Source organism: Nannospalax galili, unplaced genomic scaffold, assembly GCF_000622305.1.
Source record: "Nannospalax galili isolate Female #2095 unplaced genomic scaffold, S.galili_v1.0 scaffold664, whole genome shotgun sequence".
Lineage (NCBI taxonomy): Eukaryota > Metazoa > Chordata > Mammalia > Rodentia > Spalacidae > Nannospalax > Nannospalax galili.
This window is the reverse complement of record NW_008354274.1, coordinates 2,906,367-2,926,003: the sequence shown is the minus strand read 5'-3', so window position 1 is coordinate 2,926,003 and position 19,637 is coordinate 2,906,367. Positions and strand designations below refer to the sequence as shown.

The window sequence follows — 19,637 nt, the reverse complement described above, 5'->3', positions numbered from 1 at the left end:
CCTCCTACCAGAATCTCAGTGTCCCTGGTGGCAAAGCCACTTACCCACAATGGTGGAGAATCTCCGGGTGGGCTCCTTCCCAGTCACTAGCTTGTACAGTTCTGGGTAGTAAAATTCAAGGCTCTCCAGGAAGACCACATAGCCCCTTTGCCCCTTGGTGTGCAGAATGTCCAACAATCGGCCTGGGAGGAAAGGTCAGATCAATCCATGAAAGCATGTCTGATTGAGTGCAAGTCTCCCTGTCATCTTAACTTTGTAATCCTCAACAGCTCAAAGAAGAAACCTTACCTCATTTCTCTCTCTCTCTCTCTCTCTCTCTCTCTCTCTCTCTCTCTCCAGGGTGTGTGTACATGGTGTAGGAGCAAGTGCTCATGTGTGTGCCTGTTCCAGAGGCCAGAGGACAATCTTGGGTGTTGCCTTCAGGCACCATCCATCTTTTTTCAAATCTCATTTTTATTTGTGTCTCTGTATGTGCGTGCATGTTTGTGTGGGTATGCATGTGTCACAGTGTGTGTGTGTGTGTGTGTGTGTGTGTGTGTGAGAGAGAGAGAGAGAGAGAGAGAGAGAGAGAGAGAGAGAGAGAAGATGTTGATCCTCACCTTGCACCTTGTTTAAGACAGGTTCTCTTGTTTGACAATGAGTTTGCCTGTCAGAGTCTAGGGACTCTCCTGTCTGTCTCTGCCTCCCATCTCCCTGTAGTGCTGGGATTACAGATGTGTGCTACTGCATCTGGCCTTATGTGGGTTCTGGGGACCTGAACGCTGGTCCTCATGCTTGTGCATCAAGCACTTTACCTACTGAGCAATGTCTCTGAGTCACACTTTTAGATATTTTTTTGTTTTATAGTTTTGTACATATATAGAGTGTTTTGATCAAATCCACTCTCATGCCCCCTCTCCAAGTCCTCTCTCTACCCTCCACCTCTTTTCCCTGCCAGTTTCTTGTGCTCTTCTTTTTAAACCATGAGTACACTTAGTGCTGCCTGTGTGCACATGGGTGTGGGATCATCGACTGTGGCATGGGTAGCCTCTCAGATGCTGCATCCTTGAGGAAAACTGACTCTCCCTTCTCCAGCAGTCATCAGTTGGCAATAGCTCCTTGGTGAGGGGTAGGACTTCATGAACCCCCTCCCCATCCAGGCTGGGATTTGGGCTAGCTTGGTCTTATGCAAGTCTTATGCTGTCCCAGTTACTGTGAGTTAATGTGTGCAATGGCCTTGCCATGTATTGCAAATACTGTTTTGCTGGCAATGTCCAATACCTCTGGCTCTTAAAGTCTTTCTCCCTCTCTTCTGAGATGATCCCTGAACCTCATGGCAAGGGAGTGCGATATATATGTCCCATTTAGAGACTTTTAAATGATGTTACCCTACAACGTGGGGGGGGGGGCAATACCTCCCTTTTTTAAGTACAGGGCCTTTCACTTACCTAGGGCTTATCAAGTATAGTAAGGTTGTCTGTTCAGTGAGCCCCAGCGATCTGCCTGTCTCTGCCTCCCCTGTACTGGGATTACAAATGTGGGATACTATGCCCAATGTCTCACCACATTCTATCATTCCTGAGTTATAGCAAAGGGTTCAGATAATTAGAATCAAAGTGCCATGGCCTCAGCAGGAATTCAGTGAGGGTTCATTGCTGTAATAAATAGATACAACTGGGATAGATGGCATTATAACCACAGGGAACCAGAAACCACCAGTTTGAAAGGGTTTCCCAGTTGCCTAGAGCTAAAATAAACCATTCAAGGTCTGGAGATGTAGTTCACTGGCAGAGCCTAACATGTGCAATCCTGCATTTGATCTATAGGCACCACATAAAACAAAAACAAAACCCCACCAAACCAAGCCAAAACTAACCATGTAATCACACAAACTAACCATGTAATCACACAGGTACCAGGTCTTCCATGATTGGAGAAGGTTGGGAGTTTATGGGATATAAATGCCTGGCTCTCTGGGATTCACAGTAGGAAGACAAATATTTGAGTGTTGTTATTCGCATGTCAAATGTCTCCCACAGGATCTCACATGTTTGACGTTTGATTCCCAGCTGGTGATGTTATTTTGAAAGGTTGTGGAACCTTTATGAGGTGGAGCTTTGCTGGAGGAAGCAGGTCACTAGGGGCAGACCTTAAGGTGTTATAGGCCAGCCCTACTTCCTGTTCATGCTGTGCTTCCTGCCTGAGGATGCCATGTGACCAGTAGCCTTCCTCTCCTGCTGCCGTGCCATCCCTGTCATGATGGACTGAGCCAGGAAACTCATAGGAATGGGGCACAGATGTTTTTCTTTGGGAATACTATGCAGTCTGGAAACATCTTCACATATAATCTGCCCAGTGGTTTCTAGCATCTGGATTCTTTTTGTTCTCCCAAAGGTTCAGTTTTGAAAGCCTGGTGCATAGTACTAGTAGAACTATTTCATGGTGGAACCTTTAAGAGATGTGGCCCAGTGGGAGATCCTAGGGTTATTTAGGGATGTGTCCTTTGAAAGGACCCCAGTGTCCCTCTGGTATCCTGGCAATATGATCTTTTCCACACCCACATGCCCCTGGTATAATATGATACAAACAAGATCTTTCACCAGATCTGAAGCAAAACTGAGCTAAATAAACTTTTATTCTTTATAGAATCCTACCTCAGCTTTTTGTTACAACCAAGACAAGAGCCAAGACACCACTAATTTCTCTTATGGTTTATATTTCTTGGTCTTTAAACATTTTCAGATATTTCTTCCTTCGAGGTTCCTAAACCTCTACGTTTTCCCTAGGACAGAAAGGATCAATTTCATTGTATGTCAATCTTGTTTGGTTGAAGCTTCCTACAGCATTGTGTCAAAAATGATTCCAAAGTTACATCTGAGGTCAGTGAGAAAACCTGCTAGCTTAATCAAGGTGTCTTTCATGGATGCAAGAGACAAAGTCACGTATCATCAGCCACACTGTGGGGCAGGGATTTCCAAACCTTTTCAGCTGTGTTCTACACAAAGAAACACATTGTATAGTGCAGTCCGGTGCCCAGCACAGATATGAGTACCCAAACATGGACATGTGAAAACGTACAGAACTGAGTTGATGTTACAACCGTCGGACAGTACGAACCTTGCCAGGGTTAGCTTCGGTTGTCAGCCTGACACACCTGGGAGAAGGGAGCCTCAGTTGTGCAATTTCCTCTATTGGAATGACCTATGGGTAAGTCTCTGAGGTAGTTTCTTAAATGTTGAGTGATGTAGGAGGGCCCAGGCCACGGTGGGTGGTGCCACTATGGTCCTGGGTTGTATGAGAGCTGGTTGAGCACAGGCCAGAGGAGCAAGCCAGTAAGCAGCATTCCTCTGGGGTCTCTTCTTCACTTCCTGCCTCTAGGTTCCTGCTTGAGCTCCTGCCCTGGCTTCCCTAGATGATGGACTGTGAGCTGTAAGCTAAAACAAACCTGTTCCTTGCCAAGTTGCTTTTTGGTCATGGTGTTTATCATAGCAACAGGAAACCTTACTCATACAGACCTCTCCTCAGATTCATGTTATATCTTTTTATGATGCTGGGAATGGAAACCAGGGTCTTGTGCATACTAGGCAAGTGCTCTACCACTGAGCCAAACCCTCATCCTTTCCCTGGGGAATGCGCTCCCAGACCCTCATTGAGGGATTCTGGGAAGGTACTCTACCACTGAGCTACATCTCCAGTCCCTCACCAGAGGATCCCATGAAAGTGTTCTACCACTGAGCCATGCCCTCAGACTCTCCCTGGAAGATTCTAGGTAAGCGCTCTTCCACTGAGCTGTATCTCCCTTCAAAATAAGATTTATAAATATTAAATATACTAGGTTACATAGGAAACCAATCATAACAAAATACAGTTAACAAATATTAAACAAATTGTGATTTGGAAATAAGTGCAGTTCTTTACTGATGTGTTAAATAACAAGTTCTCTTGATAGGTCTAATGACTGCTATAATTTTAGGAAGAGATAAGTGAAAATGGCATTTTAACAGGTGTTCGGAGCTGTAATGTGATATGGGGCTATCTGCTGCTTTTATTGTTGACAAAGTTGCAGGTAACGCTCACCAGTGGTTTGACTGTTGCCTGCTGACATTCATAATTGAAGGCAATGCTAAATTCCAGTGCAGGTTTGTAAAATCAAGATGTGATCCCCTCCCCTCCAAGTTATGGATTCTGAATTCTACATACAGAAAGTGTAGACAGGGTGGGCATTGGTTAGGTAGCTGTTTCCTTCAGATGGAACATTACAACCTAGAGGGTGGTGCAGGGCCACTGACCCAAGAAACTGTCAAGGCTCAGGGGCAAGCTGAAACCTAGCTGACTCCCAAGGTCCCTCCCTGAAGTTACATGTGCAGTTAAAATTGCAGGGGAAAATATTTCCATTGGTGTAGCTGAGGGCAAATTACTGGAGAGCTCCAGGGAGGCAGATTGCTTGAGTGGTCACCCAGGTTGGGGTAGAACTTCTGTAATGCAGTTGCCAGATGCAGCATGCTCCTGTGAGGAACCCCTTCCCCACACTCCTGTGAGCAACCCTAATAAACTCATTGGTTCCTTGAGCTGGATTTGGGTGTAATGAATGATTTCTTTGGTCTGTTATTGGTGCCTAACTGTGGTGAAAAGACAGACATTTGCTCAAGCCCCACCAGGAAAAGTCACACCTATGTTCCCCTCCCAGCCGCCCCCCCCCCGCCTGCAAATTCTGACCTAGAGAAGCCCAGTGTTGGTCCCGCTAACCGGAAGGGAAGGCACGCTCTGGAGTGGCCATGTGCGGTCCACCCATTCTCATGCCCAGGGCTCCCGAGGTTACCTGCCCTGTTGATCTTGGAAGGCAGCATGGGTGCATTGAGAACCTCATCTTCATCCTGCTCATCAATGACCTTGCACTGGCGCAGGTAGGGGGTGAGCTTGGCGGGGTTGATGTAGCGGCTCAACATGTGCCGGTTGCACTCCACGTTCTCCCACAGGGCATCTTCTTCATCCTTCAGCGTCTCCATGTAGTCGTCCATAGTCGGCCCTCCTGCTGTGAGGTACAAACCCCAACAAGGTTAATAAGGGAGCCTGCATGGAACAGCTCTGTAAACTCCAGAGTGATGATTAGAATGTATCCCTAAACTAAAAATAACATGGTAGACAGAAGCAGAGGGCAGTCTACCTTTTATCTGAGAATGAAGAGGGTAGGAACAAATGTAAGTACAGATAAATATTTCCTTACACACTAAACATAAAACAATGGAAAGATGTCATAACATTTTGAATGGTGGCTTATAGGGAGGGAGGAAAAGTCCTGTCATTGATGGAGACTCCATCCAGATTAAAAGAAATTTAGAATATTTTATTTATTATTTTTATTTTATATGTATGAGTGTATTGACTGCATGTATGTAAGTGCACCTGTGTTGTGCAATGCCCACAGAGGTCAGAAGAGGGTCTGGATCCTCTGGAATTGGAGTTATGGAATGGTTGTTAGTCACTATGTGGGTGCTTGGAATTGAACCTGGGTCTTCTGCAAGAGTGGTCAGTACTCAACTGTTGAGCCGTCTCTCCAGACCCTCCATTCAGGTTTTGTCTTACTAAGAATATACCTTTTTCACAGACATATTGTTGGTTTTTGTTTTAAAATTCCACAGAAATGGTACCATGCTGTCTGTCTCCCTTCCCATCTTGCTTTTATTCCCTCTACTCATTGTATGAGGTTTGTCTACATGGGCACATATAGATCTAATTCATTAGATGAATTAATTATTTAGTTAGTAGTTTTACTGAGATGAAATTCACACACCATGCCAACTTGAAGTGTGCAATTTAATGACTTTTAGAAAATATTTATTTTTTTTATGTGTATGTGTGTGTGCCTATGTGAATTTATGTGTACCACATGTGTGCAGGTGGCCACAGAGGCCAGAAGAGGGCATCAGGTCCCCTGGAAATGGAGTTACAGATGGCTGTGAACTGCTGATTTTCATACTTGGAATTCAACCCACATCCTCTTCAAGAGCAGTAAGCACTTTTAATGTTGAGCCAGCTCTCCAGCCCAAATGACTTTTAAATATACTTTGAGGTTGTTTGCTTTGAAATGGCAAAACTAGCTCCATTTTGTTCTAGCTGACTTTTGCTTTACTGGCATTTTTGCCCAGTCATTCCCACTTCAGCCAGGCAGGCAGAATGTCTCATGCAGGCAGTTTCAGGGAGTACATTGTTTCTATAATATTGGGAAACTTACAATTACCCAGGCAGCATGTCCAGGTAGCACATCCTCCCACCCAGCTTAACTGAAACTTATTGTTCACTGAAAACTTCTTTGCTAACTGACCTGCCCTGGTCTGGTGTAACTATGGTGATCTGATGTAGCTTTGGTTATTGGCTCTGCCCCTGGCATGATGTAATTATGGTTTTAAGCTTTATAAACCCTGTCCTGCTTCTCCTTGGTGTTGAGGCCCTTTTGAGCATTAGTTGCTTCTCTGATGGCTGGCTATTAGTAAAGGACTCCTAATTCGACCATCACTATGTGATGTTCCTCTGTGCATCTTGCTCAGTATTATAGCTTATCCCCATAGTCTAATATTTTTAGAGAACTTTTGCCTTCTCTAAAAGAAACCTCATAAAAACTTTAATTTTTTTATGTGCATGAGTGTTTTGCCTGCATGTATGTAAGTGTGCACATGTCATGCAATGCCCTCCTTCCCTCTCCCCTTTCTTCCCTCCTCTCTCCCTTCCTTCTTCTCTTCCTTTCAGAACAGCTTTCCTTATTGAGATATAATTCATGTGTCACACAATTCATCTTTTTAATGTGTACAGTTCAATTGTGCAACTGTCAGTACAATCAATTCTAAAAGATTGTCATCATTTCAAAAAGAAACCCAACCATTCATTTCCCTGAAACATCTATGTCTCCAGCTTCTGATAACAGCTAATCTACTTTCTGTTTCTACAGTGTCCTGGTGTCATGGTTAGCTTCACTTTCCAACTTGATACATCTGGGAAGAAGGGACCTCAATTGAGGAATTGTCTCTATTGGATTGGCCTGTGGGCATGTCTGTGAGGCAGTTTCTTGAATGCTGCATGATGTGAGAGGGCCCAGACTGTGGCAGATGCCACCCCTGGGCAGGTGGTCCTGGGTGTTATAAGAAAGTAGGCTGAGCATAGGCCAGAGGAGCAAGCCAGTAAGCAGCTCTCTGGGGTCTCTTCTTCAGTTCCTTCCTCCATGTTCCTGCCTGATTTCCCTCAGTGATGGACTGTCACTTGGAAGTGCTAGATGCTGTAAACCCTTTTCTCCCCAAGTTGTTTTGGTCAGAGTGTTTCATCACAGTAATAGAGAAGCAAACTAAAACACCTAGTCTTGTTTCTGTGGCTGTGTTAAATTACCCCTAGACAAAATATCTTGAGGAGAGGGTTAATCTGTCTTACAGTTCCAGGTTATGATCCATTGTTGAGGGGAAGAAAAGGCAGGAACTTCAGAGCTAGTCACATCTGCAGCCAAGAGTGGAGAGAAATGAATGCATGTGTTCTCAGTGCTCAGCTTGCTTCCTGCACTCTTGTGCAGCTGAAAACCCAAACCGAGGGAGTGCTGCTGCCTGCAATGGGCTGGGTCTTCCCACATCCATTAATGTAATGAAGACAGACCCCCACAGGTAAACCTGATCTAGACAGTCTTCCCAGGTGATTCTAGATTGTGTCAGGTTGATAATTAAAACTAACCATCATACATGAATTTGCTTTTTCTGAACATTCTAAATCAATGAATCATGCAATTTACAGTCTTTTGTGACTGGCTTCTTTCACTTAGCACAGTGTTTTCGAGGTTCCCTCATGTGTTGGTTTCAATAAGAAATGACCCCCATAGGCTCATGTATTTGAATACTGGGACCCAGTTGGTGGCACTGTTTGTGAAAGTTTAAGAGGTGTGAACTTGCTGGAGGAGGCATGTCCCTGGGGGCAGGCTTTGAGAGTTTATAGCCTTCACCCAATTCCAGCTTGTTCCATTTGCTTCCTGCTTTCTGTCAGAGAAGGGGAGCTTTCAGCTTTTGGCCCCTGCCACCATGCCTGCCTGCTGCCGTGCCTCCCTACCACAATGGACTCTTAACTTCTGGAACCATAAGCCCAAATAAACTTTTCCTTCTGTAAGTTGCCTTAGTCATGCTGTTTTATCACAGCAATAGAAAAGTAACTAATACACTCCATGTCACAGAGTGTGTTAGCATTTCCTTTAAAACCTGTGAAATAAGGCTGTGGAGATGGCTTGCTTGGTAAAGTGCTTGTTGCACAGTCATGAAGACCTGAGCTTGATTCCCAGAACCCACATAGAAAACTGGACATAGTGTTGCACAACTCTAATTACAGCATTGGGGAGGCAGATTCAGGAAGGTTCTGGGGGCTTGCTGGCTGGTCAGCCTAGCCTACTTGGTGAGATACCCTGTCTCAAAAAAACAAGGTGGACCTCTCCTGAGGAACAACACCTGTGGTTGACTCTGGCCTACAAACACGTGCACACGCACACACACACACACACACACACACACACACACACAACCACTGTTTATAATTGTTCATTGTGTAGGTATCACACATTTAGCTTAGCTCTTGATCCACAGAAAGACATTGGAGTTATTTCTACTTCTTTTGAGTATTTTAATGAACAATGCTGCTCTGAACATTCATGAATATGTTTTTGTGTGAATATATGTTTTTATTTCCATTGAGTAGATAAACAGAACTGGAAGGTCTAGGCTATGTGAAAACTATGTTCACCATTTTTTTTTTTCTGTGTGTATGAGTGTATGCTGCATGTGTGTGGTGTATGCACACATGTATGTGGGTGCATACACCCATGCTCATATGCAGAGGCCAGAGGAGGACATCAGGTGTCCTGCTTTATCACTCCCTGCCTTCTTCCCTTGAGACAGGGTCTTTCACTGACCCTGGAGCTAAGCTGGTAGCCAGCAAGCCCCAGCAATCCTGCTGTCTCCATCACCAACAACACAGCCACATGTGGCTTTTTACATGAGTGCTGGAGATCTGAACTCAAGTCTTTGTGCTTGCACAGCAAGTGCTCTTACCCTTTGAACCATCTTCTTATCCCAAGAAACTGTGTTTGACATTTCAAGGAACTGCCGAAGTGTACTGCAAAGCGTGTTATTTCACGTTGCCATTAGTCCTGTCTGAGGCTTCTGCTTCCTCCATGTCCTGGCTAATACTGGCTCTCACCATCTTTTCTGATGTGGCCGTGCTCCTGGTTGTGAACTGGTATCTATCTCAGGGTGGATTTGATTTTCCTAATGACTAATGGTGTTAAGCATCTTTTCATGTGCACATTGGCCATTTGTGTAGAGAAACTGCTATACAAATCCTTTGCCCATAGTAAACTTAGATTGCTTGTCTTTTCACTGTGGAGTTGTGGGAGTTCTCCATGTGTTCTGGATACAGGACTACATAATCAGATATATGACTTGCAAATATTTTCTCCTTTTCCATCAATTATCTTTTCACTGTCTCAAAGACGATATTTGTAGCATAAATTTTAAGGAGTTGGAGAGATGACTCAGAGGTTAAGAGCACTTGCTGCTCTTGCAGAGGACCCAAATTCGGTTTCCAGCACCTCCATGGTGGCTAACCATCTGTAACTCCACTTCCAGGGGATCTGATGCCCTCTTCTGACCTCCATGGGTACTGCACGCATGTGATACACATACATGCAAATACACATAAAATAAAAATAAATCTTTAAAATTAAATTCTTTTAAAATTATATATTTATTTATTTTGTGTGCATGTGTGTATGTATGTAGGTATGTGCATGCCAGGGCACACATGTGGAGCTCAGAGGACAACGTGTGGGAGCCATCTCTCTCCTTCTGCAATGTGGGTTCCAGGAATGGAACTTAGATTGACAGGCTTGGCAGCAAGCACCTTTACTTGTTTAGCCATCTTGTTGGCCCATAAGTTTTAAATTCTGATATAGTCCAATTAAAAAAAAATTTATTTGTGCTTTTGGATGCATAAAAAGTCATTGTCTAATACCAAAGTAAAGAAGAGTTACTTTTATTTCTTTCTTAAAACTTTAGCTTTTAAATTAAGGCCTATGATCCATTTTAAGCTGTTTTTTGCGTATGGTGTGAGGTAGGAATAGGTCTGACTTTCTTTTCCTGCTGCTGTGATAGAACACGCTGACAAAAGCAGCTTAAAGGAGAAAAGTTTGTCTAGCTCATGGCTGGAGCGGACCATTCCATCCTGGTGAGGAAGGCATGGCAGCAGGAGCAGGAGGCCAGCTGGTCACATCACACCACAGTCAGGAAGCAGGGCGTCAACAGGAAGTGGGGCCAGACTATACAGCCTCAAGTCCCTCCTCTTACACATTTTACAATGAGGCTCCACCTTCTAAAAGGTTCCACAACTTTATAAACAGCACCGCCTACTGGGGACCAAGTGTTCAAATACATGAGCCAGACGTGAGACATTTCACATTCAAACCACACAGTATCCAACTGCATTCTTTTTGTTTGTTATTTGAGACGGGGTCTTCTTGTAGCCTTAGCTGGCCTGGAATTCACTATGAAGACTAGGCTGGCCTCAATCTCACAGAGGGTCACCTGCTTCTACCTCTGGAGTGCTGGGATTAAAGGTGGCACTACCATGACCAGCTCTTTTTTTTTTTTTAAAGATTAAAAATTTTAAAATGTATTTTTTTATTTTTATTTTGTGTATATGAATGCATTGCCTGCATGCATGTAAGTGCACCCATATCATGCAATGCCCATGGAAGTCAGAAGAGGGTGTTGGATCCCCTGGAACTGGAGATGGTTGTTAGCAGCCGTGTGAGTGCTGAGAACCAAATGTGGGTCCTTCCCGGGAGCAGCCAGTGCTCTTAACGGCTGAGCCATCTCTAGACCTCCAGCTGCATTCTTTTTGTTGTCTTTTTTGAGACAGGGTCTCCCTGTAGCCCCAGCAGGCCTGAAATTTGTTATGGAGACCAGGCTGGCCTCAGTCTCTCAGAGATCGGCCTGCCTTTGCCTCCCCCCCGTGCTGGAATTAAAGGTGTGTGCCACCATGCCTGGCTCTCCACTTACATTCTGTTATGTGTGACTATCTAATGGTCCCAGCCCAATTTACTGAAAACAATTATTCTTACAAGCAGGTATAATAGCACACAATTTTAATCCCAGCACTTGGGAGGTAGGGACAGCAGATTTATGTGAGTTCAAGGCCAGCTTGATCTATATAGTGTGTTCCAGGCCAGCTGGGGCTATAGAGAGACCCTGTCTCAAAAATAAAACAAAACAAAACAGAAAACCCCCCAAAACCAACCAGCCATAAACTAACCTCTCCCCAAAACCTTTTCTTACCCATCGAATGATCTTGATATTCTGTTTTCAAATAAGCTGACCATAAATGTAAAGGTTTGTTTCTGGGCTCTCAGTACCATTACATTGATCTATATTTGTATGTTGGTACCACAGCATCTTGATTCATGGAGAGCTGTAGTAGGTTTTGACATAAGGACATAAGAGTTCTCCAGCCTTTTCTTCCTCCTCCTCCTCCTCCTGCTTCCTGAGCTGGAATGACTAGACCCTCTGCTCTCGACTTCTAAGATGTCTCTTTAAATTTTACCCATGAGAGCGATCACATGGCACTTGTCTTTCTATGCCTGGCTTCTTTCAATGAGCACAAAGATCTCCAGTTCTCTGTGAACCCTTTTGCTTATACCCAACACTAAAGCAGCACCCAGGGAATGTTTGGAAATCAGGGTGATGTAATGATGCCCACAAGAGCTCACACTAACAACGTGTCAGGACTATCATGTTTAGCCCCAAAGAAACCATACCCAGAGCTGGAGAGATGGCTCAGCGGTTAAGAGCAGTGACTGTTGTTGCAGAGCACCTGGGTTCAGTCCCCAGCACCCAAATGGCTACTAACAACCATCTGTAACTCCAGTTCCAGGGGAATCCTATGCCCTTTTCTGGCCTCCATGGAAAGCACACTCAAATTTACATACATGCAGACACTCATACACATAAAATAAGAATAAATGAATCTTAAAAAAGAAAACATACTGTTGGCTGTGGTGGTGCATGCCTTTAACCCCAATACTTGGGAGGCAGGGATAGGATCTCTGTGAGATCAAGGCCAACCTGGTTTACATAGTGAGTTCCAGGCCAGTTGGGGCAATAGGGAGACCCTGTCTCAAAAAACCCAAACTAACCAACCAAACAAACAGAAAAACCAAACTAAACCAAACCAAACTAAACCAAAAAGGAAAGGAAACATACTGTATTTTATAGTCAGGTAGTTAGCACCCAAAGAATGGCATGCAACACCTTTAAAATTGTCAATAATTTGTTACACAATTAATTGATTAGTTTTTTCAAAGAGACTCTGCTAACTTACCCAGGCGGGGCCTAAACTTGCAGTGATCCTCCTGCTTATCCTCCCGAAAGCTGGAATTATGAGGATGTGTCACCATATCTGGCTTTATTCTTTATTTTTTCTGAGACAGGGTCTCACTATGTAGTCTAGACTGGTCTCAAACTCACAGTGATCCTCCTGTCCTAGCCTCAGAGTCCTGGGATGACAGGTATTCACCACCACACGTGGCTGCAACACACTGTTTTCTGGGCAGGTAGGAGACATTGCTATTTTTACATTGCTTTTTCCTCCTCACGCTCACAGGCTTCCCTTGTTTTCACGAATCAGGACCCTCCTGCTTCAAGGAGCCCAGACATCTTCTAAGCCATCTCATGGAGTACCCATGGCCTAGTGATAAGTACACGGCCCACTGTACAGCCTACACAACCTGCAGGAAAGGCGGTGGAGTGATTGCAGAGGGTTTTGGCAGGAACACAAGGTTAGCAAGCTTTTGGATTTTAGAGTGATGTTCGGGGTCACTTCATCCAGCTTGTGACCTGAGGATCCTCCTGAGAGATATTCTAGCACTCTCTGGATAGCAGAGTATGGAGAAAAGACCTAGTGTCCAGGAGGAGACACATCCCGGGTCACTGACTGTGATGTTTTGATTGTTAACTTACATACAGCTTAGAATCAGCTGTGCAGAGCATCTCAGTGAGGGACTGCCTAGATCAGGTTGACCCCTGGGCACGCCTGTGAAGGAGTTTTTTCTTAATTGGGTTAATTGGGTGGAAAGGTGCAGTCAGTGTGGGTGGCACCACCCCCTGGATTTGAGTACTGCATTATGTAAGACTGGAGAAAATTAGCAGAGGGGCTGGAGAGACAGCTCAGCAGTTAAGAGCACCAGATACCCTTGCAGAGGACCCAGGTTCAATTCCCAGCACCCACAGGACTGCTGACAACCATCCAAAACTCCAGTACCAGGGGATCTGGCGCCCTCTTCTGGCCCATGAGGTATTGCATGGACATGGTGCATTTATATATGCAGGCAAATCACTCATACACATAAAATAAACAAATCTTTAAAAGAAAGAAAGGCAAGCACTAAGCGTGCATGTTTTCATCTCTCTCTGCTCTTGCCTGTGGATGTGATGTGACTAGGTGGGTCAAGCTCCCGCGTGACTTCCCCACAACGATGGACTGTGACCTGGAATTGTGAGCGGAAATAAACCTTTCCTCCTCCAAGTTGCTTTGGGTTAGCGTATTTTATCACAGCAACAGAAATGAAATGAAGACACGGACATAACCCAGGATGCATCTTTACTGCTTCTCCCTTGCTCCTCTTCACCTGTAAGATAGTCGGTGCCCTGTTCCCCGAGCTGTGTGAAGCTGGCTCGCTGCAATGCACAGTCTGAATCCCCGAACTAGCAAACACATCCACTCTGTACACTCAGGAGCAGGCTGTAACCGAGGCATTGAGAGCGTAACCTGTGAGGGCTGGGAGGGTGTGGGTTTAGGAAGCAAGGCTTCCTGCCCTACAGGGATGTAGTGGCCGTAGCCTGCACATGTGAAACCGCTCAGAGGGGTGCTCGGTGCCATATAGATGCTTTCTGTGATGCCCTTTGGCAGTGCAGTCAACAACAGCACAGGAAATGACTAGAACGAACCTTCCTCCTTAAGCACACATGAAAGGGACCTCCTGCTTCCGATGCAAGGCTGTCACAGACCTGTGGTCTCATGGGAACTGTCACATCACAAGCATCCTGTGTAACATGCAGCTTGGCCACCACAGGTACAGAGGAGCCCAAGAAAGAGAATACAGCTTGTAAGATTCCAGTGAGCACCATTCTGGGTACAGAGGGTACAAAGATGTCCCCAACATCTTTCCAATGCTTGAGGGGCTCAGAGCTCCAAGGTGGGCCTCGGCCACTGACACAGACAGCCAGAGGCTGATATGACAGGGGCACCCTAAGGCTCGTAAAAGGGGCATCACGGCACTCACTAGTACATGAGGAAGTGCCACAGTGTGCCAGGCACTATGTCTGACATGTCACAGAATTCACTCCATTTAATCCAGGGCTGGTGGTCTATACCTGAGATCCCAGCAATTCAGGAGGCTGAGACAAGAGGATTACAGATAAAAGGTCAGCCTAGGTTATACAGTTCAGGGATGGCCTGGGCAACTCAATAAGCCTCTGCCTCAAAATAAAAAGTAAAAAGGGGGTTGGGAGCATGGATTAGTAGTAGAGCACTTGCCTGAATTCCTCCAGTGAGGAACTGGGGCCATGGCTCAGTGGTAGAGCCTCTACTGCCCCAGTGAGGGGCTGGGGGTAAGGCTCAGTGGTAGAGCATCTGCCTCGACTCCCCCAGTGAGGGGCTGGGGGTAAGGCTCAGTGGTAGAGCATCTGCCTCGACTCCCCCAGTGAGGGGCTGGGGGTAAGGCTCTGAAGCAGAGAACCTGCCCAGCATGCACAAGACCTTGTGTTCCATCCTCAAAACCCAAAAAGAGAACAGGAAAAACAATCAGAATGGTAGCTCCTCCTGAGGAGGAGAGGCAGCTAGGTGTGGTCCTGGAAAAGCTGCCAGGGACCACCAGCAATTATGTCAAGCTGGCATGACAGTCAGCGACAAGTGTATTTGTTCTTTGTCATGGATGCACATTATATACTCTTTTTTTTGTTTTGGGTATTTTTGAGACAGGGTGTCCCTGTAGCCCCAGCTGTCCTGGAACTCACTATGTAGACCAGGTTGGCCTTGAACTCACAGAGTTCTGCCTGCCTCTGCCTCCGGAGTGCTGGGATTAAAAGTGTGCACCCACCATGCCCAGCCATGTATATATTTTTAATATGCTTGAAATATTTAATGGAAAAGGACTATGGGTGGCATAGCCAAATCAAAAGAATCAGTCATCATGGATTCAACTTTAAGTTGATTTTCCCTTTCAAACACTGTAACTCAGCCAGACCCAGCCTCCTCACTTGGGACCTGCCAGTGGCATATGTCAAGTTTCTTTGAAAGCAAACTGTCTAGCTAGAAATGCTCCTCTCGATACACACAGAGGCTCTGGATTTTCATAGCCTACAAGGGATGGATAATTTCTGTCTAGCCTCAGTCTGAGCCCCAGCTCTGCCAAACCTGACACAGCCTTCAGAAGTGTCTGGCTTCCAGTTGAGTCCAACCATAGACCACAGTGTTCTCTGGATCAATAGCCAGAAAGCAAGGCCAAAGCTCCTGGCTCAGGCTCCATGGGAATAGCTCCTGTCTATAATCCCCCCAGTGAGGGGCTGGGGACATGGGTCATCTTTATCAAGGAAGCACAGGCCAGACAGAGAGCCTGTCTACCCTCATTCAAATTCCACCACAGCTGCTGGGCTCCCTCCACCCTCATCTCTTTATGACATGGCATGGCTTTCTCTACCAGTTACAATAAATGTCCAAGTCTCTCTCTCTCTCTCTCTCTCTCTCTCTCTCTCTCTCTCCCCCCCCTTTGAGACAAGGTCTCCCTGTAGCCCTGTAGTCCCAGCTGTCCTGGAATTCACTATGTAGACCAGGCTGGCCTCCATCTCATAGAGATCCACCTGCCTCTGCCTCCCAAGTGCTGGGTTTAAAGGTGTGCGCCACCAAGCCCACTAAATGTCCAAATCTTGATATTGGCCAGGCTTGGTGGTACACCTGTGACCCCAGCACTTGGGAGACTGAGACAGGAGGATCAATAGTTTGAGGCCAGCTTAGGCTGCACAGTGAAACCAGGTCTTAAAAATGTATCTTGGCACAGCAGACAGTAGCAGGGAAGAGAGAGTAAAAGGGCTCTAGTCAGGGGGCGGGGAGCTATGGGAGGGTGCCATCTGGGAAGTGTGTATAGAGATGAATAAGATTGGGCAAAAAAAATCAAAAAATTAAAAAAAGAGAGTTATATTTGAGGAGGAAGCATAAAAATTTACGCCATGTTAATTAGTAGTAGAGGTGATAAACATTACCATTGAAATCTACCCGATGACTTTATATCCATACACAGGTGCCAAGGATCCAAGTGCAACCGACCATGACTAGTAATAATCAGATACATACAGATTAGAGATGCATACGCCAAGATATAAGTGTTATTAGGAAAAGCAATGAGTCTTTCTGTAAGAAACAGTATATTTTAAAATGAAATGGAGATCTTTTTTTAAAGGTTATAAACTCATTCAATTTTTGTCTTACAGGATTTATACTGAGTTCAATGTTGTATAACTGTATTAATTCAACTGTGAACCTAAAAATTTTATAGCCACTTTTGAAAGAGATGTATCTTTGCTCTGGAAATTGTTATTGAGTATGTTAAAGCTGTAGTGAAATGCTTCTTCTAAAAAATAAAAAAATACACACAAAAAAACAAATTTAAAAAAATGTATCTTGAGGGCTAGGGAGATGTCTTGGCTGGTAAAATGCTTGCCTTGCAAGTCTGAGTACCTCAGTTTAGATTTCTAGAAGACTGTAAAAAGCTGGTGGAGCTGCAACCTGCAGATGGCCAGGTGGAGAATAGCAGAGCCCCAGGAAGCTCAGAGGAGGGCTAGCCTAGGCTAAGTGGTAAAGTTCCAGGCCAGTTAGAGACTTCGTCTCAAACAAAAAATGGAGGGGGCCTGAGGACTGATACCTGAGGTTGTTTGCTGACCTCCATATGCATTCTGTGTACCTGTGCATGCTCATCCACACATGCACCCCATACACGAACACACACACACACACACACACACACACACACACACACACACATGAAGAATGAAAAAATTCTTGATCTTGCCCTCTAAGTGCTTGTGTGCATTGCTTTCCACCAGCCCCACGGTCACATCACAAAGCATATTCTAAGCATATTGGGGTTTTCTTTGATTATTCCCCAGACTTGGGCTCATGTCAGAGCCCCTTCCTTGCTCATTTCTTTTTGACTCTCCTCTACACTAAGGCTTAGGTCACGGCCACGTGATGGCTAATATTGACTGTCAATTAGGACCTAGAATCACCCAGGAGACAAGCTTCTGGGCATGACTGTGAAGGGGTATCTAGATTATCTGGTGGGAAGCCCCACCCTGAATGTGGGCGGCACCATCCCATGGCCTGGCATCTCTCCTTCCTGACTGGATGACATATGACAAGCTGCCTCACATTCCTACCACTATGATGGATTGTGCCCTTGAACTATGAGCCACAATAAACCTTTCTTTCTTTAAGTTGCTTTTGTCAGGTGTTTTGTCACAGCAGCAGGGAACATAACTCATACACTCCACTTCTTGGTTTCTCAATATAAAAACTGATAGCAGGGGCTAGAGAGATGGCTCAGCGGTTAAGAGCATTGACTGCTCTTGCAGAGGATCCCAGTTCGATTCCCAGCACCCACATGGCGGCTACAAACAGTCCTTAACTCCAGTTCCAGGGGACTCTGAAGTCCTCTTCTGACCTCCTGCGGCATTGCACAACATGGGTGCACTCACATACATGCAGGGAATACACTCATACACATAAAATAAAAATAATAAAATATAAAAAAATTGATAGTAAAGTACCTGGCATAGAGCTGGTGGTGCTCAATAAACAAAAACTGTGGAACTGTTATTGAAGTCTGATGGTCACACTTTCTGGCTGTGTCCTGTCCTCCTCTGAGCCAGTCTGTCATTGGATCTGGAGTGCAGATGGCCAGAATCTGAAAAAGGAAAAAAGAGTCAAGTCAGAGCACAGGGCAGAGGCAGGAGAGATGGAAAAGGTTCCTGTACCAAAGCAACAAGTTGCCTAGAAGAAGGGATGGGGAATGGAATCTCAATGCGCATCTCTCCAAGGGACAGTGTTAGGCACAACACACCAAGAGCAGGAGGGAGACGGCCTTAGAAGGCCACCAGCCACATATACCGGGACCTACAAGGATGGAGAGACAAGAAGGTGGTGGCCCTGGGGTGACTTGTGGTCTGGAAGGCAGATGCTCATGGACTCCAACCAAAGGGCCTGCAGAGCAGCTTGATCTAATGCTATGAATCTGTTAGGTCCAGGATAGCAAGCCACATTCTGACTCAGAAGACTTCCCTTCCCTGTGAATTACATCTTCAGCCTCCAGTCTGCCGTGGGCCTGGGCAGGAGCCTGCCACAGTGCCAAAGGTGGCATTCCTCAAGGTGGTTGACATGGCAATCACTGACCCTGAGCTCAGCTGCTCTGGGAGTCCAGCAGTACCTGTGGGGTGTTAGGGGTCAGGTCCTGTTCTCCTCCTAGGAAAGCAGGTTGGGGTGAGGGAGAGTTTAGCATTCAAAGACAGGGAAGGTACAGATGAGCCAGACACTTGTCCTGGCAGATTCCTGGAAGCCTACTACTCTACGACCCCTCTTTTTTAGGGAGCAACAAAGACCTGGGATGCTGCTGTGTAATCAAGAGCTGGCTTGATTGGGACCTTGAGTGTTCATCACAGGTGACATTGACTCTCTTGGCTGGCATCTGTTTCAGCCAGGTATTATCAGAAGGCCTTTGGCTAGGGGAGGTGGCAGGTCCACACATTTCTTCAGGACATCTCCTTCGTCCCCCCATGGCCTCTGTGCTGTATAGCTGGGTTAGCCACAGACACATGGATTCCCGCACTGTGGCCAGTGATGGGGGAGGAGGTGATCTGAGAGTTGAATGCTCCATGGGAGATGAGGAAGCCACAGGACAATGGGTAGGGGGATTGGCACACTTCCATCCATGCACTCTGTGTGTATATGGGCATGCTTTCTTGCGAGTATGGGCGTGTGTGTGTGTGTGTGTGTGTGTGTGTGTGTGTGTGTGTGTAAGCCAGAGGTCACCTTCAGGCGTGGTCCTTAGGAACAGTCCATTTTAGTTTTTAAAGGGTTCTCATCAGTTAGGTTAGGTTACCATCAAGTGAACCCTCAGATCTGCTGGTCTTTACCTTCCCAGAGCCGAGGCTGGGGTGTTACCTGTGTTTTTACATGGGTGTTAGGGATCAAACATGGGTCCTCATCCCCAGCCCTTACATGTAGTTTTTTTTTTTTAGGGAACTCATGTCTTTTATGATCAGAAGAGAAGTCTTTTCAATGATTTATTTCTCATTATAAGAAAGGTTTTAATTATAAGAAAGAGAAAGCAGGTTTGTTTGATTGTCCCTGCTTCTCCACCTTCCTGCCACGGCAACATCATTTGGGGAAACTGTCACACAGGGCCATCAACAGGGAGGCTGGAGTTTCTAGAACTTTGCAGCATTTAAAAAATTGATCCTAAAGCCAGGAAAAATTTTAGGACTGTTTTTAAATTTTATTTATTTTTATGCTATGAGTCTTTTGCCTGCATGTATGTGAGT

The 19,637-nt window shown here is 45.5% G+C and overlaps 1 protein-coding gene across 1 annotated transcript in view; it reads right to left on the bottom strand.

Annotated features, from left to right (window-relative positions):
* Positions 1 to 19,637, bottom strand: part of Card11 (caspase recruitment domain family member 11) — a 154,468-nt gene that overhangs the window by 41,182 nt on the left and 93,649 nt on the right. The window contains exons 2-4 of the mRNA XM_017802769.2: positions 17,868 to 18,004; positions 4,799 to 5,011; positions 45 to 182 (exon numbers count right to left, since the gene is read on the bottom strand). Coding sequence (XP_017658258.1) covers positions 45 to 182; positions 4,799 to 5,011; positions 17,868 to 17,874 — 358 coding nt within the window. The 5' untranslated portion in view covers positions 17,875 to 18,004. The remainder of the gene's footprint in view (positions 1 to 44; positions 183 to 4,798; positions 5,012 to 17,867; positions 18,005 to 19,637) is intronic.